Source organism: Oncorhynchus tshawytscha, linkage group LG01 (genome assembly GCF_018296145.1).
Source record: "Oncorhynchus tshawytscha isolate Ot180627B linkage group LG01, Otsh_v2.0, whole genome shotgun sequence".
Lineage (NCBI taxonomy): Eukaryota > Metazoa > Chordata > Actinopteri > Salmoniformes > Salmonidae > Oncorhynchus > Oncorhynchus tshawytscha.
This window is the reverse complement of record NC_056429.1, coordinates 79,063,920-79,089,885: the sequence shown is the minus strand read 5'-3', so window position 1 is coordinate 79,089,885 and position 25,966 is coordinate 79,063,920. Positions and strand designations below refer to the sequence as shown.

Genomic DNA, 25,966 nt, shown 5'->3' with positions numbered 1-25,966 from the left:
CCCGTGTATATGGAAACGGTATTTGATCATTTGCTGAAATTCCACCAAAACCACATAAAGCTACATTAAATTCCCTACTGGACCATATTATTGTGCGCGGACTCAACATGCAATATTTTGTATTGTAGGTTTACCCAATGTGCGTTCAGTATTTGTGTCTACATAAAGAAACTTATTGATGAGTAACTATAGAGGCATAGTGTTGCTGAAATTGCTACCCTATCCCTACTGTCGGTCTTGGTTGACACCGAGTTTTTATCTCAGTCTATTTTCTTCTATGAAAGTTACAGTTGTGCAATACATTTACGAACGGACAAGCTGACTGCGCTCTGAATTTACCAACCGCCCAGAGCACAATACAGCTTCTATGACTCTTGATTGGTCAACGTCACACTCTGTGGCCCCGCATTCGATGGCAGAGACGAAGTACGACAGAAAACACCATTTCTAGTAGTTACCATAGCCACAAAGTCAATTTTGACAATATCGTAAAAAATCATGAAAACAAAAATTAGCTTTTTGGTCTTAATTTAGGGTTATGCATAAGGTTAGCAGTGTGGCTATGGTTAGGCTTAAGGTTAGTGTTAGGTTTAAAATGACATTTTAAGAAGATAGATTGTAGAAATAGGCGGGGTGTATGACTTTGTGACTGTTGTAACTAGTAACGACCAGGAACGGCGATTTTGGTTTGTTTACATAAAACGGACCTAAACCTAGAGCACAAGGGCCACAAAGGAACAAATTAGACATGTCTTAATGTATTTCATACGTGAGTAGCTAAAACGTTTATATTTAATTTAATTGCAGAGCTATTTTTGTGTTAGCATTCTTTCCTTTCTAGCATCACTCCTTGTGCCCTCAGTTAGCTCACTACGATACGCGTTAACGTTAGCTACATAAAAACCGACCTGAATTTATTTTAAATTGCGATATTTGTGTCTATCCACTACATAATATTTCGTCTTATATCTAACATTCCCATGCCAGGCATTCCACTTGTCTGGTATTGCTAGCTAATCTTCGCTATCTAACAAACTGTAGTTAGTCGGTAACGTTAGTTAGCTAGGTAGCTAGCAACTGTAGCTAGCTAGCTAACGTGTACAACAGGGTTATTTATTGATCCATGGCCACAGCTCGGTTGGCGTTTTTCCTCATGTTGCATGTTATATAAATCATTGAACTCTGTGTTATACGAACGTTGTAGAATAATATGCCGATTCCACACCAGCGGGAGCGGAAAATATTTTTGGCATGTCATTGTTCTTGCAATTCTCAAAAACTTCATTGTTCATGCTTTTTACATTTGTATCACAAACCATTTTTGAGAAAATCATTATTAAAGTGTTCCTTTTTAGACCTATATACCTCCTGTAAGACCCTATAATCGGTGAACAATAACGCTCAGTTGCGGTCAGTGCCATTTAAGATGAGGGAGGACGATGTTTTTTCATGAGCATTACCTTATTTTTATTAAAGCATATTGGATGACTGTCATTCATATTCCATTCACCCTGTTCAATGTAACAGCGATAGGTTTAGACTACTACATGATACTAACATTTTCCCTATACCTATCATGAGGTTGCTACAACCTAGCCTATGAATAAAAATTTACAACGTAGGCGCACACAGGACTAGAGACAAATTTGAAGTGACAGACCTTGACATATGGACTGATGGTGACATTCAGTACCACCTTGCACACTCTTGCCTGCATCAAGCTGATATAGGGTGTAATCATTAGTCCAACAGTTGCAAACGATTGGACAAATTCAGGCAATTTTTTTAATCCCTGTTTTGTTCCATTTGAAACATTTTTCAATAGAATCAGCTGAATGAATATCAATTCAAATTGTATTAGTCACATGTGCCGAATACAACAGGTCTGTAGACCTTACAGTGAAATGTTTACTTACGAGCCCCTAACCAACAATGCCGTTTAAAATAATAAGAAAGAAAAGTATCAAGTAATTAAAGAGCAGCAGTAATCGCAAGCAGTGATCACGTGTAAACACTGTTCACTTTCATAGCAGCCACGTTCTATTCTTTTTATCTATGCACTCTCCTCCTCTCACCTCTTCGCTTGGGGATGCACAACACATCAGCTGTATGTGACCAGGCGAAAAAACCTTTCCAAGCCAAACCACTACACACAACAGCCTCCATTGTTCTCACAATATTTGCTAAAGTAACATCATAGTCAGCATAGCTAACAGAACTAACAAGTTAGTAAACCCTCTACAATCATGCAGTTACATTAGTGTACAGTCAGTAAGCAGTTACACCGGCGGGCCCCGGTGGCAATAAATTGGTCAAACCAAAAGCTTACCTTAACTTGAAAGAGTTTCAGTGTTGTGTTGGATAGTCATAGCCAGCTAGCTAACATAGCATCCCTTTGTTTGAGCAGGCTAAACTAGCTGTGAAACTGAAAGTGAAAAAAATTGCTCCTCCTTCATTTTGGAAGAAATTAATTTAACTGTTCAACTATTGTCTCTCTCTGAGTCAACTACTCACCTCATTTTATGCAGTGCTAGCTGTAGCTTATGTGTTCAGTACTAAATTCATTATCTGATTCTTTGATTGGGTGGACAACGTGTCAATCCATGCTGCAAGAGCTCTGATAGGTTGGAGGATGTCCTCCGGAAGTTGACATAATTACTGTGTAAGTCTATGGAAGGGGGTGAGAACCATGAGCCTCCTAGGTTTTGTATTGAAATCAATGTACCCAGAGGAAGACGGAAGATAGCTTTCTTCCAGCTATACCATGGTGCTACCCTACAGATGCTGTGGAGGCTAATGTAGACCTTTGCAAAATGAGGATGGTCCTCCCCTTCCTCTGAGGTGCCTCCACTGATAACATTACATGATACAGACAGCATTTTGGTGTCATTACATTATAGCTACTCCTTACAGTGTGCTATAAAATGTGACCATCGACTCGATTCGGTTTTACGTAGCAACATTTGAAATTGTGTTTTTACGTAGGATAAAAGTAGATTGAGGAACAATGGGAAAGTAATTCTGCTTTAAAAGTTGATATAATTTTTTAACACCACATTTGAGAAAATGGCCCATGAATGTTTTGGTACACCTACTGGAGAACTCTTCCTTGTCTACACCTATTCAGCATCGTTCACACCCTCTTAAGCCTTACTTGCTGACCAGACTGGACACATCGCGTGCGGGAGCGTCGCAAAATAAATGTAGAAATCCATGTTATTCAATTATTGCACCCTCACTGCTCGCGTGCACCAACGAGCGTCTGCAATGCCAGGTGCTAAAATAGAACTCCTTTCTATTTCTGACGCAGATTGCGCTGAAAGTCCTGCCTCTTCCATCTCCTCATTGGTTATACCCACGTGGGTGATTGAAAGATAAAAATGTTTTACCGGTTGTCATGGTAAAAGTGTAGATGCCAATCACCATATAAGTTCAAAGATGAAAAAGCCTGGAAGGAGGAGAATTGACTAGAAACGATTCGGTTGGCCGTTTTATGTGTGGATTAATTGTCGGAGTAGAAGACCTTGTGCATTTCAGGTAAAATAACAACTCAATGTTTATATCCCAGGACCTATTAGCTAGCAACAGCAAGCGAGCTAAATAGGACAAATTAGCTAGCAAGTGCAAGCTAACTAGCTAAATTGCCATACATGTTTAATGCTTTTCAACCTGTCCCCAAATTAATGTCATTGGTTCAGAGTTTGTTTTGATTTTTTAATCGGCACGTCGTGATCGTGTTTGATGTAGTGGGACAAAATATATTTATGAACGATGGCGCACACGCACAAACAGTTTGGGTTCTGTGTTAGCCCCACTTATCTCTTTAAATCAAATCAAATTTTATTTGTCACACATGTTTAGCAGATGTTAATGCAAGTGTAGTGAAATGCTTGTGCTTCAAGTTCCGACAATGCAGTAATAACTAGAGGTCGACCGATTATGATTTTTCAATACCGATACCGATTATTGGAAGGAACTGGTGGTTCCTTTTAACATGAGTCTTCAATATTCCCAGGTAAGAAGTTTTAGGTTGTAGTTATTATAGGACTATTTCCCTCTATCATTTGTATTTCATTATCCTTTGACTATTGGATGTTCTTATAGGCACTTTAGTATTGCCAGTGTAACAGTATAGCTTCCGTCTCCTCGCTCCTCCCTGGGCTCGAACCAGCAAGACAACGACAACAGCCACCACATCGAAGCGTTACCCATGCAGAGCAAGGGAAACAACCACCCCAAGGCTCAGAGCGAGTGAAGTTTGAAACGCTATTAGCGCGCGCAACTAGCCAGCCATTTCACTTCGGTCACACCAGGTCACACCAGCCTCATCTCGGGAGTTGATAGGTTTGAAGTCATAAACAGCGCAATGCTTGACGCACAAGGAAGAGCTGCTGGCAAAACGCACGAAAGTGCTGTTTGAATGAATGTTTACGTGCCTGCTTCTGCCTACCACCGCTCAGTCAGATACTTAGATACTTGTATGCTCAGTCAGATTATATGCAACACAGGACACGCTAGATAATATCTAGTAATATCATCAACCATGTGTAGTTAACTAGTGATTATGATTGATTGTTTTTTTTATAAGATAAGTTTAATGCTAGCTAGCAAATTACTGCATTTGCGTAACAGGCAGTCTTGTGGAGTGCAATGAGAGAGAGGCAGGTCGTTATTGCGTTGGACTAGTTAACTGTAAAGTTGCAAGATTGGATCCCCCGAGCTGACAAGGTGAAAATCTGTCTCTCTGCCCCTGAACAAGGCAGTTAACCCACCGTTCCTAGGCCGTCATTGAAAATAAGAATGTGTTCTTAACTGACTTGCCTAGTTAAATAAAGATTAAATAAAGGTGTAAAAAAAATACAGATTTCCGATTGTTATGAAAACTTGAAATTGTCCCTAATTAATCGGTCGAACTTTAGTAATAACCAACAAGTAATCTAACCTAACAATTCCACAACTACTACCTTATACACACAAGTATAAAGGGATAAAGAATATGTACATAAAGATATATGAATGAGTGATGGTACAGAACGGCATAGGCAAGATGCAGTAGAGTACAGTATATACCTTCCATATGAGATGAGTAATGTAGGATATATAAACATATACAAGTGGCATTGTTTTAAGTGGCCAGTGATGCATGTATTACATAAAGATGGCAAGATGCAGCAGTTTAAATGAGTACAGTATATACATATACATATGAGATGAGTAATGTAGGGTATGTAAACATTTATATTAAGTGGCATTGTTTAAAGTGGCTAGTGATACATTTTGACATCAATTTTCATTATTAAAGTGGCTGGAGTTGAGTCAGTATGTTGGCAGCAGCCACTCAATGTTAGTGCTGACTGTTTAACAGTCTGATGGCCTTGAGATAGAAGCTGTTTTTCAGTCTCTCGGTCCCTGCTTTGATGTACCTGTACTGAGCTTGCCTTCTGGATGATAGCGGGGTGAACAGGCAGTGGCTTGCTCGGGTAGTTGTTGTGCTTGAGGATCTTTATGGCCTTCCTGTGACATCGGATGGTGTAGGTGTCCTGGAGGGCAGGTAGTTTGCCCCCGATTATGTGTTGTGCAGACCTCACTACCATCTGGAGAGCCTTACGGTTGTGGGCGGAGCAGTTGCCTTACCAGGCGGTGATACAGGATGCTCTCGATTGTGCATCTGTAGAAGTTTGTGAGTGCTTTTGGTGACAAGCCGAATTTCTTCAGCCTCCTGAGGTTGAAGAGGCGCTGCTGCGCCTTTTTCACAACGCTGTCTGTGTGGGTGGACCATTTCAGTTTGTCTGTGATGGGTACGCCGAGGAACTTAACTTACTACCCTCTCCACTACTGTCCCGTCGACGTGGATAGGGGGGTGCTCCCTCTGCTGTTTCCTGAAGTCCACAATCATCTCCTTTGTTTTGTTGATGTTGAGTGTGAGGTTATTTTCCTGACACCACACTCCGAGGGCCCTCACATCCTCCCTGTAGGCCGTCTTGTCGTTGTTGATAATCAAGCCTACCACTGTAGTGTCGTCCGCAAACTTGACCATTGTGGGTGTATCAATGCTTGTGTTCCTAGCTCCAACAGTGCCATAGTATCTAACAATTCACAACAATACACACATCTAAAAGTTAAAGAATGGAATTAAGAAATATCTCAATATTATTATGGGCAATGTCAGAAGAACATGTCTAAACAAAAGGCTGCACTTCACCAGGTGATTACATGACCCATCAAGTTAGAAAGGTGTGACTAGGGGTGATTACGGCTATCTATCGTATTTCATGAACACGTGTACGTGTCTAGACAATAGTTACCCATCCACTTAGCTACATGTGGCTCGGGTTGGTTTTAGCATTTCCTTCACATGACCCATCAATTTAGACAAGTGTGTAGGGAAAGCGTCATCAAATAATTAAACATTTTAAATCTGGACACTTTCTCCTCTTGATATTGTTACTATGCAAGTAACCATTTCACTTTACCATTTACACCTTCTGTATCCTCTGCTTATGACAAACTTAGATTTGATTTGATATAGTGTGTGTTAAACAGAGGCAGTAATGTGAAGAACAACATGACCTGCACCAAAGTCGGGTTAGGATATACGCCAAGGACTAGATAGTGTATTTTTACCTGGAGTTTTTCCTTATTGTAGGCAACTATTTTTACCACTTTTAATCTTGAAATCTTTGATGTTTACTTAACGATTCACTCTGTTTAGCACATGGCCTCACAGATGAATCCTTAATACATATGAATCCAAATACATATCCGGCGCCGACAGTGATGGCCGCCTCGCTTCGTGTTTTTTTACGTGTTATTTCTTACATTGGTACCCCAGGTAATCTAGGTTTCATTACATACAGTCGGGAGGAACTACTGAATATAAGAGCAACGTCAACTCACCATCATTACGACCAGGAATATGACTTTCCCGAAGCGGATCCTGTGTTTTGCCTTCCATCCAGGACAATGGATCGGATCCCAAGCGGCAAACCAAGCGGTCTTCTGGTCAGGCTCCGGAGATGGGCACATCACGCACCACTCCCTAGCATACTACTCGCCAATGTCCAGTCTCTTGACAACAAGGTTGATGAAATCCGAGCAAGGGTAGCATTCCAGAGAGACATCAGAGACTGTAACGTTCTTTGCTTCACGGAGACATGGCTCACTCGAGAGACGCTAACAGAGTCGGTGCAGCCAGCTGGTTTCGTCACGCATCGCGCTGACAGAAACAAGCATCTTTCTGGTAAGAAGAGGGGTGGGAGGGTATGCCTTATGATTAACGAGACGTGGTGTGATCATCACAACATACAGGAACTCAAGTCCTTCTGTTCACCTGCCTTAGAATTCCTCACAATCAAATGTCGACCGCATTATCTACCAAGAGAATTCTCTTCGATTATAATCACAGCCGTATATATTCCCCCCAAGCAGACCCATCGACGGCCCTGAACTAACTTCATTTGACTCTATGTAAACTGGAAACCACATATCCTGAGGCTGCATTCATTGTAGCTGGGGATTTTAACAAGGCTAATCTGAAAACAAGACTCCCTAAATTCTATCAGCATATCGATTGTGCTACCAGGGCTGGTAAAACCCTGGATCATTGTTATTCTAACTTCTGCGATGCATATAAGGCCCTCCCCCGCCCTCCTTTCGGAAAAGCTGACCACGACTCTATTTTGTTGCTTCCAGCCTACAGACAGAAACTAAAACAAGAAGCTCCAGCGCTCGGGTCTGTTCAATGCTGGTCCAACCAATCTGATTCCACGCTTCAAGACTGCTTCAATCACGTGGATTGGGATATGTTCCGCATTGCGTCCAACAACAACATTTAGGAATACGCTGATTCGGTGAGCGAGTTCATTAGAAAGTGCATTGGCGATGCTATACCCACAGCAACGATTAAAACATTCCCAAACCAGAAACCGTGGATTGAGGGCAGCATTCGCACGAAACTGAAAGCGCGAACCACTGCTTTTAACCAGGGCAAGGTGACCGGAAACATGACCGAATACATACAGTGTAACTATTCCCTCCGCAAGGCAATCAAACAAGCTAAGTGTCAGTATAGAGACAAGTAGAGTCGCAATTCAACGGCTCACGCGAGGTGTGTGGCAGGGTCTACAGTCAATCACGGATTATAAAAAGAAAACCAGCCCCGTCGCTGACCAGGATGTCTTGCTCCCAGACAGACTAAACAACTTCTTTGCTCGCTTTGAGGACAATACAGTGCCACTGACAAGGCCCGCTACCAAAACCTGCGGGCTCTCCTTCACTGCAGCCGACGTGAGTAAAACATTTAAACGTGTTAACCCTCGCAAGGCTGCAGGCCCAGACAGCATCCCCAGCCTCGTCCTCAGAGCATGCACAGACCAGCTGGCTGGTGTGTTTACGGACATATTCAATCAAGCCTTATCCCAGTCTGCTGTTCCCACATGCTTCAAGAGGGCCACCATTGTTCCTGTTCCCAAGAAAGCTAAGGTAACTGAGCTTAACGACTACCGCCCCGTAGCACTCACTTCCGTCATCATGAAGTGCTTTGAGAGATTAGTCAAGGACCATATCACCTCCACCCTATACCCACTCCAATTTGCTTACCGCCCCAATCAAATCAAATTGATTTAAATACCCCTTCGTACATCAGCTGATATCTCAAAGTGCTGTACAGAAACCCAGCCTAAACCCCCAAACAGCAAGCAATGCAGGTGTAGAAGCACGGTGGCTAGGAAAAACTCCCTAGAAAGACCAAAACCTAGGAAGAAACCTAGAGAGGAACCAGGCTATGTGGGGTGGCCAGTACTCTTCTGGCTGTGCCGGGTGGAGATTATAACAGAACATGGTCAAGATGTTCAAATGTTCATAAATGACCAGCATGGTCAAATAATAATAATCACAGACAGAACAGTTGAAACTGGAGCAGCAGCACGGCCAGGTGGACTGGGGACAGCAAGGAGTCATCATGTCAGGTAGTCCTGAGGCATGGTCCTAGGGCTCAGGTCCTCTGAAAGAGAGAATTAGAGAGAGCATACTTAAATTCACACAGGACACCGGATAGGACAGGAGAAGTATTCCAGATATAACAAACTGACCCTAGCCCCCCGACACATAAACTACTGCAGCATAAATATTGGAGGCTGAGACAGGAGGGGTCAGGAGACACTGTGGCCCCATCCGATGACACCCCCGGACAGGGCCAAACAGGAAGGATTATAACCCCACCCACTTTGCCAAAGCGCAGCCCCCACACCACTAGAGGGATATCTTCAACCACCAACTTACCATCCTGAGACGAGGCCGAGTATAGCCCACAAAGATCTCCGCCACGGCACAACCCAAGGGGGGCGCCAACCCAGACAGGAAGATCACATCAGTGCCTCAACCCACTCAAGTGACGCACCCCGCCTAGAGACTGTATGAAAGAGCCCTAATAAGCCAGTGACTCAGCCCCTGTAATAGGGTTAGAGGCAAAGAATCCCAGTGGAAAGAGGGAGACAGTAAGGGCGGTTCGTTGCTCCAGAGCCTTTCCATTCACCTTCACACTCCCGGGCTAGACTACACTCAATCATATGACCCACTGAAGAGATGAGTCTTCAGTAAAGACTTAAAGGTTGAGATGAGTTTGCATCTCTCACATGGGTAGGCAGACCATTCCATAAAAATGTAGCTCTATAGGAGAAAGCCCTGCCTCCAGCTCTTTGCTTAGAAATTCTAGGGACAATTAGGAGGCCTGCGTCTTGTGACCGTAGCGTACGCGTAGGTATGTACGGCAGGACCAAATCAGAGAGATAGGTAAGTGCAAGCCCATGTAATGCTTTGTAGGTTAGCAGTAAAACCTTGAAATCAGCCCTTGCCTTGACAGGAAGCCAGTGTAGGGAGGTTAGCACTGGAGTAATATGATCACATTTTTTTGGTTTTAGTCAGGATTCTAGCAGCCGTATTTAGCACTAACTGAAGTTTATTTAGTGCTTTATCCGGGTAGCCGGAAAGTAGAGCATTGCAGTAGTCTAACCTAGAAGTGACAAAAGCATGGATTCATTTTTCTGCATCATTTTTGGACAGAAAGTTTCAGATTTTTGCAATGTTACGTAGATGGAAAAAAGCTGTCCTTGAAACAGTCTTGATATGTTCTTCAAAAGAGAGATCAGGGTCCAGAGTAACGCCGAGGTCCTTCACAGTTTTATTTGAGACGACTGTACAACCATTAAGAAGAATTGTCAGATTCAACAGAAGATCTCTTTAGGTCCACAGACGACGCAATCGCAACCACACTGCACACTGCCCTAACCCATCTGGACAAGAGGAATACCTATGTGAGAATGCTGTTAATCTACTACAGCTCAGCATTCAACACCATAGTACCCTCCAAACTCGTCATCAAGCTCGAGACCCTGGGTCTCGACCCCGCCCTGTGCAACTGGGTACTGGACTTCCTGACGGGCCGCCCCCAGGTGGTGAGGGTAGGTAACAACATCTCCACCCAGCTGATCCTCAACACTGGGGCCCCACAAGGGTGCGTTCTGAGCCCTCTCCTGTACTCCCTGTTCACCCACGACTGCATGGCCATGCACACCTCCAACTCAATCAGCAAGTTTGCTGACGACACTACAGTGGTAGGCTTGATTACCAACAACGACGAGACGGCCTACAGTGAGGAGGTGAGGGCCCTCGGAGTGTGGTGTCAGGAAAATAATCTCACACTCACACTCAACGTCAACAAAACAAAGGAGATGATTGGACTTCAGGAAACAGCAGAGGGAGCACCCCCCTATCCACATTGACGGGACAGTAGTGGAGAGGGGGGCGACAGGGTAGCCTAGTGGTTAGAGCATTGGACTAGTAACCGGAAGGTTGCAAGTTCAAACGCCCGAGCTGACATGGTACAAATCTGTCGTTCTCCCCCTGAACGAGGCAGTTAACCCACTGTTCCTAGGCCGTCATTGAAAATGAGAATTTGTTCTTAACTGACTTGCCTAGTTAAATAAAGGTAAAATAAATTTTAAAAAATTAAAAAAGAGGGTAGTAAGTTATAAGTTCCTCGGCGTACACATCACAGTCAAACTGAATTGGTCCACCCACACAGACAGCGTTGTGAAGAAGGCGCAGCAGTGCCATAATTCCACCATAATTTGCAAATAAATCCATTAAAAATCCTACAATGTGATTTTCTGGATTTTTTTTTCTAATTTTGTCTGCCATAGTTGAAGTGTACCTATGATGAAAATTACAGGCCTCATCTTTTTAAGTGGGAGAACTTGCACAATTGGTGGCTGACTAAATACTTTTTTGCCCCACTGTATATTGACACCAAGAGGATATCTGTATCATGTAAGGTTCACAGATCATAGGGTCTTGCAGGAGGCATGTATAGGTCTATATATGGCCTAAAATGGCTAATTTCATCATGATTTTCTACAAAATGATTTGTGATACAAATGTTAAAAAACATGTTAAACATCCTTCCTCCCAATGAAGTTTCAATGTGAGAATTTCAAGAACAATCTGAGATGCTAAAAATATTTTCTGCTGTCATCGAATCGCCCAATTAGCCTTGCTTGCTTAAATTATTGACCCATGCGTTAATTATTTAGCTAGCCAGACAGCTAGCTAGCTACTTCCCTTGAGATCCCTTCCATCATCAAATTAATGCCAAGAATTTATCAATCTAGTAGTTAGTGAGCCATCTAAAAAAAGTTGCTCAAAACAAGGAGGATGCTTTATTTCTTGTTTTGCAGCTATTGCGCACATCATCAAATTAATGCCAAGAATTTATCAATCTATTAGTTAGTGAGCCATCTAAAAAAAGTTGCTCAAAACAAGGAGGATGCTTTATTTCTTGTTTTGCAGCTATTGCGCCCAGCTGTGGAGAACGTCCTCATTCATGCCCCAGACAGTTGAAGCATGCTGGTAGTAACGTTAGTATGCAGCCCAACATAATCAGAAGAGATGCCGGAGTCTGGCATCAAACGAAAAGCCTGCTTTACAAGAATCTTCTCATCAAATGGAGGACTAAACAACAGAGTCTGCAGGTGGGTTACTTGCTGCACCTTGTCCTTTGTCTGCCTGATTTGAATCACTTTGGGGCAGTTTCACGGACACAGATAAAGCCTATTATGTTTTGCATCTGAGAAATGTAGCTAGCTGTATAGTTAACTATATAACTCATCTGTATCTAACCCATGCTGCCATCATCATTTCCTTCTGCCAGGAGAATGGTAGTACAAAAGTCTCATTCAATTCTATGATAATATTCACACCACACTTTAGGCTGCCCCCATTAGGACTATAAGGCTTAGTTCGGTAATACTACTGCAGCCTGCTGAAGGCTGATTTGTATGTGGTGTTTATAGCCTACGTACGCCACTCAATCAGGTTCATTCTACTCCCTTAGGGCTAGGAGTGCACTGACATGGTCAGTCACATGTACCTTCCTTTCTCTTGTTTTACCTCCCTCCAGAGCATTTTGGCTCTAGCATTTTATTGTGCCCACCCACCCGCAAGCTTTAACTTCTCTGGGATATGTGGGACGCTAGCCTCGCCAACAGCCAGTGAAATTGCAGGGCGCCAAATTCAAAACAACAGAAATCCCATAATTAAAATTCCTCAAACATACAAGTATTTTACATCATTTTAAAGATAAACTTCTTGTAAATCCAGCCACAGTGTCCGATTTCAAATAGGCTTTACGGCGAAAACACACAAAACGATTACGTTAGGTCAGCACCTAGTCACAGAACCATAAAGCCATTTTCGATTAGCGATTAAATTAATCACTAACCTTTGATGACCTTCATCGGGTGGCACTCACAGGACTTCATGTTACACAATAAATGTGTGTTTTGTTCGATAAAGTTAATCTTTATGTCCAAAAACCTCTTTTGAAATTGGTGTTTTATGATCAGAAATGCATTGTCTCAAACAAACATCTGGTGAAAGTGCAGAGAGCCACATCAAATGACAGAAATACTCATAATAAACATTGATAAAAGATACAAGTCTTAGGTATGGAAATACAGATAAACTTCTCCTTAATGCAACCGCTGTGTCAGATTTCAAAAAGGCTTTACGGCGAAAGCACACCTTGCGATTATGTTAGGTCAGCACCTAGCCACAGAAAAACATTAGCCATTTTCCAAAGAAGGAGAGGTGTCAGAAATAGAATTGTAAATATTCACTTACCTAAGATGATCTTCATCAGAATGCACTCCCAGGAATCCCAGTTCCACAATAAATGTGTGTTTTGTTCGATAAAGTCCATAATTTATGTCCAAATACCTCCTTTTTGTTCGCGCGTTTCATTCACAAATCCAAACTCACGAGGCGCGGGCAAGTCCAGGCGAAAAGTCCAAAATGTTATATTGCAGTTCGTAGAAACATGTCAAACGATGTATATAGTCAATCTTTAGGATGTTTTTATCATAAATCTTCAATAATGTTTCAACCGGACAATTCCTTTGTCTTTAGAAATGCAATGGAACGCAGCTAACTCTCATGGGCTAGCACGAGACTGAGCTCATGGCACTCTGCCAGACACCTGGTTGAAACAGCTCTCATTCAGTCCCGCTTCACAGTAGAAGCCTCAAACAAGGTTCTAAAGACTGTTGACATCTAATGGAAGCCTTAGGAAGTGCAATATGACCCCATAGACACTGTATATTCGATAGGCAATGACTTGAAAAACTGCAAACCTCAGATTTCCCACTTCCTTCTCAGGTTTTTGCCTACCATATGAGTTATGTTATACTCACATACATCATTCAAACAGTTTTAGAAACTTCAGAGTGTTTCCTATCCAAATCAACTAATTCTACGCATATTCTAGCTTTTAGGTCTGAGTAGCAGGCAGTTTTCTCTGGGCACCTTATTATCCAAGCTACTCAATACTGCCCCCCAGTCCCAAAGAAGTTAAACTTGTTGTGACTAGTGATGCACCGATATGACATTTTTGGCCGATACCGATATCCAATATTTTCCTTGCCCCCAAAAAACGATACAGATAACCAATATTTAATATTTTAGCTGCCTTTTAAGCATTCTTGTACAGTTTATAGTTCACACATGGACGCAGCGGTCTAAGGCAGTCTGGTTCGAATCCAGCTGTGATTGGGAGCCCCATAGGGCGGCGTACAATTGGCCCAGCGTCGTCCGTGTTTGACCGGGGTAGGCCGTCATTGTAAATAATAATTTGTTCTTAAAACTGACATGCCTAGTTAAATAAAGGTTACACACACCACATTGACCAAAAAGTTATTTTCTTGGCATTTACTTATGTCCCCATTACCAGTAAAACATCCAAACCTATTTCTTTCACTTACTTGCTGTGCTGTTTCGTTGTTAATTTGTTCAGTCGTTTCATTCTAAACCAGAATTTCTATAGAATGATAGAAGGATTTCACGAAGGATTTCATTGTCTAAAATAACCAGTTCTTTGATTAATGGTGGTCGGACCCATGTATGTGAAGCTAGCCACAATAAGGTTTAGCCACAATAGTAGACTTTGGTTAGCCTTCAAAATAAAAGTATGGCATAATTCTACTATTTGTATTCAATTGCATCACTGTCAATTACTTTATTTTGAAGGCAAACGCAAATTCCACTATTGTGCCTAATCCTTAGCTGCCCGCTAATAACGTTAGCTTTGGCCAACAGGGTTAAGTAACTGGCTAGCTATTTATTTTCATGAACTGAAGTTCAATTTCAATAGGCGAACAACAAGTGGCAACATGGCTAATACTCGTGGTCAGTGTTTGCTTGTTTGCTGACTTTTTTTGTACAGCTTTGACAGTGCTCCTGTATTTTTTTTGACATGCAAAGACCCAAACGGCATTCCATAGTATGTTGGTGGTGAAGCTAATAGCAGTGACGGTATTACTGTGTAACTCCGGTAGGGCAACATCGGAAAAATAGCGCACTTGGTAGTGTGACACGGTGCTCGACCAGTCGGCGAATGCCAACATCACCCACAACAGAGAATGGTTGATTGTCAAGGGCAATGAATTCCATTATCTTGGCTTTAATGGATTTCGCCTTTGAGTTGTCTTGCTGAAATTTTGTTACTCTTTCAAATGACTGCTTGACTTGTTGACTGTTAGATCCGCACAGCAGACATTGTGGGCTAGTTTAGGAATGCTGTGTTGCACGTATAGAGTAACGTTTTACGTGGCGTCATTATGTCATGTATCTTCGTTATAGAAGTATGCACGTCAGCTTTGACATCGGTTTTGCACATTGGTCGTTAAACTAGACATCGGCCGATACCGGCATTTTTAGCTAATATTGGCCGATTCCGATATGTTCACCGATATATCTGCCTCGCCTGGTTCACTAACTACTTCTCAGAGTTCAGTGTGTCAACTCGGAGGGCTTGTTGTCCGGACCTCTGGCAGTCTATGGGGGTGCCACAGTGTTCAATTCTCGGGCCGACTCTTTTTTTCTCTCTATGTATATATATATATATATATCAATGATGTCGCTTTTGCTGCGGGTGATTCTTTGATCCACCTTCCTTCTTTGGACACTGTTAAGAAATTTCCAAACGAGCTTCAATGCCATATAACTCTCCTTCCGTGGCCTCCAACTGCTCTTAAATGCTAATAAAACGAAATACATGCTCTTCAAACGATCGCTGCACGCATCCTCCCGCCCGACTAGTATCACTACTCTGGACGGTCCTGACTTAGAATATGTGGACAACTATAAATACCTAGGTGTCTGGCTAGACTGTAAACTCTCCTTCCAGATTCACATTAAGCATCTCCAATCCAAAATTCAATCTAGAATCGGCTTCCTATTTCTCAACAAAGCCACCTTCACTCATGCTGCCAAACATACCCGTGTAAAACTGACTATCCTACCGATCCTTGACTTCGGTGATGTTATTTACAAAATAGCCTCCAACACTCTACTTATCAAATTGGATGCAGTCTATCACAGTGCCATCCGATTTGTCACCAAAGCCCCATATACTACCCACCACTGTGACCTGTATGCTCTCGTTGGCTGGTCTTCGCTACATATTCGTTGCCAAACCCACTGGCTCCAGGTCATCTATAAGTCTTTGCTCGGTAAAGCTCCGCCTTATCTCACCTTACTGGTCACCATAGCAGCACCCACCCGTAGCATGCGCTCCACTGGTCATCCCCAAAGCCAACACCTCCTTTGTCCGCCTTTCCCTCCAGTTCTCTGCTGCCAATGACTGGAACGAATGGCAAAAATCACTGAAGTTGGAGACTTATCTCCCTCACTAACTTTAAGCATCAGCTGTCAGAGGAGTTTACCAAATGCTGCAGCTGTACACAGCCCATCTGTAAATAGCCCATCCAACCAACTACCTACCTCATCCCCATATTTGTTTTTCTGCTCTTTTGCATACCAATATTTCTACTTGCACATCCCCATCTGCACACTCCAGTATTAATTGCTAAATTGTAATTACTTCAACTATGGCCTATTTATTGCCTTACCTCCTTACTTCATTTGCACACACTGTATACAGATTTTTCTATTGTGTTATTGACTGTACGTTTGTTTATCCCATGTGTAACTCTGTTGTTTTTGTCGCACTGCTTTGCTTTATCTTGGCCAGGTCGCAGTTGTAAATGAGAACTTGTCCTCAACTGGCCTACCTGGTTAAATAAAACCAAAATATCGTACATCCCTAGTTGTGACCAGTGAAAATATGACTGCCTTCTGCTTCGCAAATCAGCTGGTCTCCACAATTTTGATTTGGAATTGAACAAAATAAGAAACTTTTTCCTCTTTTTTTGTGCATTCTTTCTTTTGTATTATTTTATATCGTTTTTTTTTTTTTAGGGGGTGAATCAGCTTTAATATTTTGGATTGTTGCTTCCATCAATTTAATTGTCTGCATCATTTCCAGTACCCCATATATTTTTGGAATGTATACATGCATGCATGCATACATACATACATATATACATACATACATACATACATACATACATACATAAACATACATGCATATACACACTTTAAAATATATATTTATTATTTCCCGGCAAACCCTACCATCCCTCCCCCAATTGGAGTAAACTAATAAACAATAACACTTAGGTTTCTACCTTCAGTTTATACATATTATACACAATCTGTTTTACAATAGTTATATTCTGTTTTGTTTTAAGTCCTTCCTCTATTTTCCTTCTTTGTAGGGCCATGCGTTTTTCATTTGGAGTTGCTAAATTGCTGTAATGCATTATTAATGCATTTCCCGGTTTCATATTTTCCACCCGGGGTAGCCCGTGTTTGAGGGGCTTCCTGGAAATTAAGTCGCTATATAAGGGAAGTCAGAAAGTGTTGAATAACTAGGGTTGAGTTCCAAATGGTACCTTTGTCGTTTTGCACTATATCGGGACGCAGGCTGACACTTAGCATACAGTTCCTACTGCACATGTGCTGTCAAAACGAAGTGGTCGACTCTGCTTTTTAATCATGCTGGCCACATCAACCGCTCGCTGAATGTCATAATCTGTCTTGGACTGGCTGCAATCCTTTTAAAGGTTATTAAAATGCAACCAAATAAATGAAGCGTGTTATGTAACGCTCCATACCTCCATGCCAAGCTTGTCTGGGAGCAAAGCACCAATGCCAGTTTAGCGCTAATGATTATCCTTTGGCGAAACTGTGTTTATGAAACGTGTTTTGTTTTGCAATAGTTGTTCATTACAGATTTATAAACTAACGATAAGCAAGTAATTAAGTTTATTAACAACTGAACTTGAACGTAATGGCAAAATGTAGATTTCTGCCTAAATATAGACATACCCAAAAGTGAAGAAAAAAAATTACGTGATGGCTATAAACAATTTGCCTGACAACTAGGGTCACAAAGGGTCGGTAGATTTCCAGAAATTTTCCATGGGAAGTTAAGCCCAGGAATTTGGGGAATTTTGCTTAAATTCATCAAAAAAGTTTACTTAACAGTGAACCATTTTTTTTTTGCGGGATACACATCAGGCAATTCTAGGTCTTGTGGCATTTTGGTTAAACTATCCCCAATTCAATGGAATTGCAACCCTCTGCATGCACAGTGCATTCTTCCATCACATGTACAGTGCTCTCTTCCAACACATGTACAGCTGATTCTCAAGATATTGCACACTATTGAGATGCTATTGAGCCCACACTACTACACTGTCTAAGCCAAGGACTACATGTTTTCTGGTAAGTTTTGATTACAATACTTGGTGGGGTGAATATATTTTGTATGACGTATGTTTTTTTTGTTAACTGGTAAATAATAGGTTATAGCAAAGTGTGTTTAAATCATTTCTAACTTGTTAACAATTTCTGCTGGTTAGTTTTTTCTACCATGTGGGTTGTAGCTTGCTTTAGCTTGCTTGAGCCTGCAAACTGTTAATTCACTTGTTTCCATACATGTTTAATTTTAAAACATTTATCTTTCAAAGGAATTGTTTCATCTAACTGCTTAACTTTTTATCTGTACATGGAATTGTATTATTTATTTTTACTATTTATTTTCTCATCTTTACAGGAAAATGCCACGGGCACTATCTGATGTGTGGAAACATTTCACTGCAGCTAATGTAGAAGGAAAACGGTGTACATTTGCAAATACTGTGCCAAATCATATGTGAAGAATGCAACAAAGATGCAGAATAATCTGGCCAAGTACATAAAGTTCCCTCAGCTCTCACAACAAGCAACCTCTGACAAAAGTCCCTATATTTCTATTCAAGGTGAAAATGATGAATCAGACACCTTATCGATAGGAACAGCTCATGGTCCTCCTGGAATCAGAAGTTTTGTTTTGCTCAATGGAGGAACATAGTCAGAGAAATGCTGATGAATGTCTTGCTTGAACGGTATATGCAACTGGTTCACCTCTGATGCTCACAGGCAATGTGTATTGGAAGAGATTTCTGAATGTTCTTCGCCCAGCATACACCCCTCCAACCAGACATGCTTTACCTACTCATTTTATGGATGCAGAGTTCAAGTAAAGGTCAAGCAAATCATAGAGAAAGCAGACTGTATTGCAATCATCTCAGATGGGTGGTCGAATGTTCGTGGGCAGGGAATAATGAACTACATCTCCACCCCTCAACCAGTATTCTACAAGAGCACGGACACAAGGGACAACAGGCACACCGGTCTCTACATTGCAGATGAGCTGAATGCAGTCAATGACCTTGGACCACAGAAGGTATTTGCACTGGTGACAGACAATGCTGCGAACACGAAGACTGCTTGGTCTAAAGTGGAGCCCTACCCACACATCACACCCATTGGCTGTGCTGCTCATGCATTGAATCTGCTCTTCAAGGACATCATGGCACTGAAAATAATGGATGCACTCTACAAGAGAGCCAAGGAAATGGTTAGGTATGTGAAGGGTCATCAAGTTATAGCAGCAATCTACCTCACCAAGCAAACTGAGAAGAATAAGAGCACCACATTGAAGCTGCCCAGCAACACCCATTGGGGTGGTGTTGTCGTCATGTCTCCTGGAGGGGAAGGAGTCTTTCCAAGAAATGGCCATATCACAATCTGCCGATATGGACAGCCCCATCAAGAGGATCCTCCTGGATTATGTATTTTTGGAGAGGGTGGTAAGCAGCCTGAAACTCCTGAAACCTATAGTAAAAGTCATTGCACGGATTGAGGAAGACAATGCCATCCTGTCTGATGTTCAGACTCTGCTTACAGATGTAAGAGAAGAAACACATACTGCCCTGCCCACTTCACTGTTGCTCCAAGCAGAGGAAACTGCAGTTCTGAAATACATCAAAAAGTGTGAAGACTTCTGCCTGAAATCCATACACGCCGTAGCGTACATGTTGGACCCTAAGCATGCTGGCAAGAGCATCCTGTCTGGTGCAGAGATCAACAAGGCCTATGGTGTCATCACTACCATGTCTCGCCACCTTGGCCTGGATGAGGGCAAGGTTCTTGGCAGTTTGGCGAAGTACACTTCCAAGCAAGGGCTTTGGGATGAAGATGCAATATGGCAGTCGTGCCAACATATCTCATCAGCCACCTGGTGGAAGGGACTTTGTGGATCTGAGGGTCTTTCCCCTGTTGCCTCCATTATCATCCAAATCCCACCAACATCAGCTGCCTCAGAGCACAACTGGTCCTTGTTTGGGAACACACACACAACAAAGAACACAACAGGCTGACCAATACAAGGGTTGAACAATTGGTGGCCATGTGAGGCATTTTGAGCCTGACAACGAGCCACCTTCAAGGTTGGAAAGTGACCGTGAAGATGAGGTCTCAGAGTCTGGATGTTCAAGAGGTGAACATTGAGGAGGTCCAGGGAGAAGACATGGAAGCCTGAGGAAGACAACCAAAGCTTTAGTTTCTAGACTGTCATTTTATAGATGCATGTTGAAAACGTTTTTGGGAGATGCGATGGATCATTGGGGATCATTCAATATTCCCTTTTTGTTCAGTGAAATTATCCCATGTGAAGAGTCAACTCATCTAATTAAAGTTCAATTCATAACTAAATTGTTTTTATTTCTATTGGAAGAATTTAATAATTTGCAATTGTCTGCTTATGATAAGGTACAAGGTTTCTGTCACCATATCATATGGTAAATACAGTTGAAGTTGGAAGTTTACATACACTTAGGTTTGAGTCATTAAACTTGTTTTTCAACCACACCACAAATTTCTTGTTAACAAACTATACCTTTGGCAAGTTGGTTAGGGCATCTACTCTGTGAATGACACAAGTCATTTTTCCAGCAATTGTTTACAGACAGATTATTTCACTTATAATTCACTGTATCACAATTCCAGTGGGTCAGAAGTTTACATACACTAAGTTGACTGTGCCTTTAAACAGCTTGGAAAATCTCAGAAAATAATGTCATGGCTTTAGAAGCTTCTGATGGGCTAATTTACTTATTTTGAGTAAATTGCAGGTGTACCTGTGGATGTATTTTAAGGCCTACCTTTAAACTCAGTGCCTCTTTGCTTGACATCATGGGAAAATCAAAAGAAATTGACCAAGACCTCAGAAAAAAAATGTAGACCTCCACAAATCTGGTTCATCCTTGGGAGCAATTTCCAAACGATAGTACGCAAGTATAAACATCATGGTACCATACAGCCGTCATACCGCTCAGGAAGGAGACACGTTCTGTCTCCTAGAGATGAAAATACTTTGGTGCGAAAAGTGCAAATCAATCCCAGAACAGCAACAGACCTTGTGAAGATGCTGGAGGAAACAGGTATAAAAGTATCTATATCCCCAGCAAAACGAGTCCTATATTGACATAACCTGAAAGGTCACTCAGCAAGGAAGAAGCCACCGCTCCAAAACCGCCATAAAAAAGCCAGACTACGGTTTGCAACTGCACATGGGACAAAGATTGTACATTTTGGAGAAATGTCTTCTGGTCTGATGAAACAAAAATAGAACTGTTTGGCCATAATGACCATCGTTATGTTTGGAGGAAAAATGGAAGGCTTGCAACCCAAAGAACACCATCCCAACCGTGAAGCATGGGGTGGCAGCATCATGTTGTTGGGGTACTTTGCTGCAGGAGGGACTGGTGCATTTCACAAAATAGATGGCATCGTGAGGTAGGAAAAGTATGTGGATATATTGTAGCAACATCTCAAGACATCAGTCAGGGAGTCAAAGCTTGGTTGCAAATGGGTCTTCCAAATGGACAGTGACCCCAAGCATACTTCCGAAGTTGTGGCAAAAGTTACACCACCTCTGTCAGGAGGAATGGGCCAAAATTCACCCAACTTATTGTGGGAAGCTTGTGTGAGGCTACCCAAAACGTTTGACCCAAGTTAATCAATTTAAAGGCAATGCTACTGAATACTAATTGATTGTATGTAAACTTCTGACCCACTGGAAATCTGATGAAATAAATAAAATCTGAAATAAATCATTATCTCTACTAATATTCTGACATTTCACATTCTTTAAATAAAGTGGTGATCCTAACTGACCTAAGACGGAAATTTTACTTGAATTAAATGTCAGCAATGGTGAAAAACTGAGTTTACATAGACCTTAGCCAAATTCATTAAAACTTCTGACTTCAACTGTATATCCAATGCATTAAACATCTACATTTAAATGGTGTTAATATTAGTTTGCATATATTTCCGTTAATTCCCACAGTTTCCAGCTCTGAATATTCCCCAAAATGTGCAACCCTAGTACCACCCCAACCTTGTCACGACACAACTGATTTGCTCAAACGCATTAAGAAGGAAAGAAATTCCACAAATGAACTTTCAACAAGGCACACCTGTTAATTGAAACGCATTCCAGGTGACTACCTGAGTTGAGAGAATGCCAAGAGTGTGCCAAGCTGTCATCAAGGCAAAGGGTGGCTACTTTGAAGTATCTGAAATATAAAATGTATTTTGATTTGTTTCACACTTCTTACTACATGATTCCTTCTGTTATTTTATTGTTTTTATATATTCACTATTATAGAAAAATACAGAATAACCCTGGAATGAGTTGGTGTGTCAACTCTTGACTGGTACTGTGTGTGTGTGTGCGCAATGTGAAGAGTCAACTCATTTTATTAAAATTGCCTACCTATGAGGTAAAAGGTTTTATGTTTCTGTCTCCATATGATATGGTAAACATATCCAACACACAAAACATCGACATTTAAATGGTATTCATTTGCATATATTTCTGTTAATTCCCATTTTTTCCCCCATTAATTCCCACGAAAAGTTCCCACCTCTGAATATTCCCTAAAATGTGCAAACCAACTGACGACTCAAACTGAATTCTTCCGCTGCTCTATTGTTCGCTACATACAATACTTCAGTCTGAAACTGCCATCATTTAAGTAGTTTGTGGTGAAAATTAGGTCTGTTGTACAGAACGAAGTCATCAGTGATCATCTCTAACCGATCGGAGTATCGGTTTCTATGACCAATCAGAACTGTTAGAATGTTTTTCCGTTTTAGAATCGGCGGGGAGGTACTCCGACCCAGACTCATTGGTAGAACAAACGTCCATGGGCGTAGCATTTCGCCAAAGCAAGGAGTTTGGATAGCCAGGTAAATAAAAAAATAACTGATAAAGCTGCATAGTTTTATAAAGGTCTGGAACTTACCTTTTTTGGTGTACTCACTTTTGAGGAAACAAGCTGAAGTACATAGTACAAATATTATAGAAATATTAATAATTGTCTACACTGAACAAAAATATAAACGCAACAGGTGATGTGTTGGTCACATGTTTCATGAGCTGAAATAAATGATCCCAGAAATGTTCCATATGCACAAAGCTTGTTTCTCTCAAACTTTGTGCAGAAATGTTTTTCATCCCGTCCTATTACGTATCTATGACTGCTAGAGCCGGGCAATGAAGTTATAGCCTATCTACTGCAGTCATATATCCTTGAAAGTGCCTTGGCTAGGCCTATCTGCAATTAAAAGCTGTATCTCGCAATGGAATGCTGAATTTGGCAATTTCTTGAGTTGCAGTGCTCACAACTTCAGTAAAGCAGGGCCTATCATCAATGAATAGGCTAGGATATTCTACGTGCAACAGACTGAAGAGTGAACACCCACTTGCATCATTAGCAAAGCGAAAGAGCAGGCAAGCCAGTTGCACTGTGATAAACATTTTGTGGGGGGAAAAGAGAATTTCCCTGAAGGATTTTTCTTAATATTAAAGATCCCAATTTTGTTTAAACATTTTAGCTTTTAAATGTTCACACCCCTATTCTAAATATAGTAACAATGAAATTCTAAAGTACTTGCTGTAAGATTTCACCTTATAACTGTCAAATAAATATCATTGTAGTGACAGTACAATATTTGCACAATTTCATAAAACGGACAGACTTTTCTGCCGGATGTCTTCTGAGCGAAATGCCATTCAAATGTGTGCAGACTCATTACAACTACAGCTTTAAGCACAAATCAATTTAGTCTGTGACCAAGAGAAAGTGGTCTTGTTTCAATTATATTTTTTCCTGTTGAGAGCTATAAATCCAGCTGAGAACATCGCAGCGAGATGAAACTGCTATTGTTGCATCCGATAGACTCCCGTTTCATATGCAAGCTCAGCTATGAGGTTCACAGGCACAGGAAGCCAGAAAATGTGACGCGTCGCTCCCTATGCAAATGAACAGTTTCCCGTGTTTGTGAACCTCACAGCTGCGCTTGCAATAGCGCACATGAATCGGGACAACCAGCGCTTTTAGAGAGTGTAAAGCAATTGATGTTTCTGTTCACACAGAAATATTGGTCAGAACCGCTGTAAGTTTCGTAAATAGGGGACTTAACGTTTGAGGTTTTAATACCCCCTTCATAATGTGTGTTTTTTGCTCCGGAAAACCAACCCACAGTGTGTTTATATGGACTTAATCGGCATAGGCCCTGCAATAGACTAGCATCCTGTCCAGTGGGTGTATTTGTATAGTACATCAAGCTTCCTCACTTACCTAATAGGCATAGGACTAGGCATGTCATAGGAGTAGCTAACACATCTTTTTTATCCATGGCTGTTTGAATGATATGCCAGCCTCCAGCTCAGGGCATGACATGCCAAACACAACAATTAAGTGTTTCAATTAATCTCACTGCTCCCCAATAGCACTGTTTGTCGCCAACCTTGGTGGTAGTGAGAATTTGAGACCGTGGAAAAGCTAAAGACAGTGGGATTGTTCGACATTGTAAGCAACTGCCGACTGACTGACAAATCACTTTGCATCATTAATAACTACTCAGTCATTATTATTTGTAGATCAGTCAGTCAATCACAATGCGTCACAGATTTGATCCGCTCAAACCAGGCCACCGAGTGGTTATGGGGGAGGAGTAGTGTCTACGGTAGTAGGATGTTTACGGTAGTGTCACTGTGCTGTTTATTAGAATGACAAGGCTGATATGTTAATTCAACCTCAGTTTTGTGTCCTTCCATCTAGGCCGAGTTACTGTCAAGCACTTTGATAAATGCTGATATAAAAGGGCTTTATCAATACATTTGTTTCATTGTATTATTGATTAATTGATGCCCTTTATAAATCAATTTGATTTATTGAGGTAGTGAGTGGTTGATTAATTCCCTTTCCCTCCAGGAGATGATTTGATTGATTGGTGCCTTTTCTCCTCTAGGAGTTGATCCTGCCGCTGCTGCTGCTGTGCCTGCTGATTCTGATCAGCACCCTGAACCCACATGTCTACTACGGAGGCATCAGTACCATGGAGCTGGAGAGGGAGGACTATCACTTACTCAAGGGCCTGGGATACACCCCCATTAACAATGCCACCAATCACATCATGGAGGAGGTGGCCCAGGAAATGCGTAAGTAGGAGGATGGACATGAAGTGCGTAAAATGCTAATATAGGGGATATTGACTTGCTTTGGATTTGTCGCACAAATGCTAAAACGTTAGCATTTGGCGACTGTGACCAGATTAACAAAACCAAGGCATGGATTAAGCCCGTCCCGTCATGGATTTAGCCTAAAAGCATTGCCTTGGTGTAGACTAAGCATTGATTGGAGCCTGGAGGGAATTTATATGGGCCCTTGTCAAAGTTGTGCGCTATAACAGGAATACTGTGCTATTGGGGAAACAGACAGTGTATTTATGTCTGCCTTATTTCTTGTGATTTCCTGATTGCACTGTAGACTTGCAGGATCGCCTGGAGATGTTCTCTAGTGAAGAGGATCTGGAGAATGCCAGTCTTTATGAGCCCTCAGGCTACGTTGGGGTGGTCTTCATGGGCAGCACACCCACCTCTTACAGGTTGCGCTTCCCTTACAACCATCTGCCCCTGCCCAGCGACTACACTGAATCTATTGGTGAGAGATGATTTTAATTTTGCTATAAATAAAGTATTTATCAATGTCTTAATTAGAGGTTGACCGATTAATCGGAATGGCCGATTAATTAGGGCCGTTTTCATAACAATCGGAAATCGGTATTTTTGGGCGCCGATTTTGCCTGAGTCTTTAAAAAAAATATATATATA

At 41.6% G+C, this 25,966-nt stretch overlaps 1 protein-coding gene across 2 annotated transcripts in view; it reads left to right on the top strand.

Annotated features, from left to right (window-relative positions):
* The first annotated feature begins 447 nt into the window (after window positions 1–447).
* The window catches only part of abca5 (ATP-binding cassette, sub-family A (ABC1), member 5), a 96,868-nt gene continuing 71,349 nt past the window's right edge, over window positions 448–25,966 (top strand). Inside the window, exons 1-4 of one of the 2 annotated variants that reach the window (XM_024431433.2) lie at window positions 448–769; window positions 11,845–12,026; window positions 25,105–25,294; window positions 25,623–25,796. In XM_024431433.2, the coding sequence (XP_024287201.1) occupies window positions 757–769; window positions 11,845–12,026; window positions 25,105–25,294; window positions 25,623–25,796 (559 nt within the window). In that variant the 5' untranslated portion in view covers window positions 448–756. The remainder of the gene's footprint in view (window positions 770–11,844; window positions 12,027–25,104; window positions 25,295–25,622; window positions 25,797–25,966) is intronic. The other variant, XM_042326184.1, reaches the window with a different exon arrangement.